The 1,900-nt window shown below is 57.5% G+C and overlaps 1 protein-coding gene across 1 annotated transcript; it reads left to right on the plus strand.

Moving 5' to 3' along the window:
- Positions 1 to 719: 719 nt before the first annotated feature.
- On the plus strand, positions 720 to 1,698 carry LOC136786792 (feather keratin 1-like). The gene is made up of 2 exons (XM_066981670.1): positions 720 to 836; positions 1,190 to 1,698. The coding sequence occupies exon 2, from the start codon at positions 1,211 to 1,213 to the stop codon at positions 1,523 to 1,525; it is 315 nt and encodes a 104-aa protein (XP_066837771.1). The 5' UTR covers positions 720 to 836; positions 1,190 to 1,210; the 3' UTR covers positions 1,526 to 1,698.
- Positions 1,699 to 1,900: the final 202 nt, after the last annotated feature.

A 1,900-nucleotide genomic window follows, 5' to 3' on the forward strand; every position in this document is an offset into this window, starting at 1 on the left:
CTTGGTGGAGTCTGGGAGATGTTTCTGTAGCCAGGGCCCTTGTGAGCAAGTCCCTTCCCTGAGCATGCCCAGCCGCGTGGCAGTGCCGGTTCCTGCCTACCCTCGCTTGTTCAAGGGGAGCTTCCTTGCCTCCCTAGTGGTGCTGGTTTGTGCTGTTGCCTGAGGAGGGCTTTGGGACATGGCAGAGGAGGTGTGCTGAAGCACTAATGCTAGGAGAAGACATATTGCCTGGGACCTAGAGATGAGCCCCAGCCAGGGGGAAGATGTTTTCTGTAACCCTATGTTCCCCTCGATTGGGAAAAAGCGATTGGGATAGCTCCTACACATAGCCCCATCTCTTTGGTCAGCAGGGTGAAGCTTATGTATCCCTTGCCTCCCACTGTCCATGTCTGACTGTATCTTGGGGGCAGACCTCCTCAGAGGAGGTCATGGGGCAGCTCATGGGCAGCTCATGGACACCTCTCACAGAGGCCACCCCTGCAGAACCTTGCCATGTAAACCCAATACACCCTCCAGCACTTAGGACTCATCTGCTGCCCCTACTGACATGTTCCCGCTCAGGGAAATGCTTGACCTCTCATCTTGGTACTTAAAAGGAGATTCTGATGCTAGATGGGCAAATCAGAAATGAGGAAATGAAATGGCAGAGTTGACGGAAACCAAAGCACAACCTGTGCCATTAGGAAGGCTATTTTGCATTTGAGGTGAGTCTGCTGGAAAATTATGGCCTGCGTAGAGTGACTGTGGGCCTAGGGCGGTGCAGGAGAGGTATAAAAGCGGCCCCATCTCCTCACACTCTCATCCACTCCTCTCGCCTCCATCTCCCTGGGAACGAGGTAAGTCTGAAGGCCTTTCTTCCTCTTCTTCCTTGGGGATTTCTGAAATATGCCTGCCCTTTCATCCTCTGTTGGGTCTTGGGGCCACTGGCCATGGGAGAGGGAAGGGAGCAGCATATGTGTCATGCAGAGAAGCTGGGGCTTGGCTGAATTTCTCTGCAGCTATGGGCTAGGTGGGGAGCTTCGTTGGACTGGACATTCCTGGCAGAGCCCTTGGGTCCAAAGTTAAGCCCATGGGGCTCCTTCCACAGCTGCCAGGTCCCAAAACACCATTTGCCATGGCTGTCCTGTGGTGGGCTGGCAGGCTGATCCTCTCTCACCGTCGTTATCCTCTGGGCCCTGTCTCTTACCAGGTACACCTCCTGCCCTGAGACATGTCCTGCTACAACCAGTGCCTGCCGTGCCTGCCATGTGGGCCCTGTGGCCCAACTCCGCTGGCCAACAGCTGCAATGAGCCCTGTGTCAGGCAGTGCCAGGACTCCAACGTCTTCATCCAGCCCTCTCCCGTGGTGGTGACCCTGCCCGGCCCCATCCTCAGCTCCTTCCCGCAGAACACCGCCGTGGGATCCTCCACCTCCGCTGCCGTTGGCAGCATCCTCAGCTCTCAGGGAGTGCCTATCTCCTCCGGAGGCTTTGGCCTCTCCGGCTTCGGCAGCCGCTACTGCGGCACAAGGTGCCTCCCCTGCTAAAGCTGCTGGTGATCGCCCTGGAGAAAGACCCCCAGGGACCCAGAAGCTGGTAGCGGACTGGGCACAGTGCATAGGGTTCCTGTGTTCAGGGTGGCCAAACATCCCCAACACCCCTTGGAAGAGCATGGGACTCTGGGAGAGCACGGTCCATGCCTGCCTTACCCCTCCTCCAATCTCTCCTTTCCCACCTGTGTCCTTGTTACTCACCACAGCTCCACTGAGCTCTGAGTCCCACCACATGAGCCTAGAGAGGACCTTCTGTCCCTTCTCCCTCAGTGGAGTGGGCAGATGGACAGGTGGCAGGGTGCCCTCCGTGGCCACAGAGCGCATGCTCTCGTCTGCCCCTGGTGCTTCCTGCACTGGGGCATCCACTTG

The sequence above is a fragment of the Anser cygnoides genome, chromosome 22, assembly GCF_040182565.1.
Source record: "Anser cygnoides isolate HZ-2024a breed goose chromosome 22, Taihu_goose_T2T_genome, whole genome shotgun sequence".
NCBI lineage: Eukaryota > Metazoa > Chordata > Aves > Anseriformes > Anatidae > Anser > Anser cygnoides.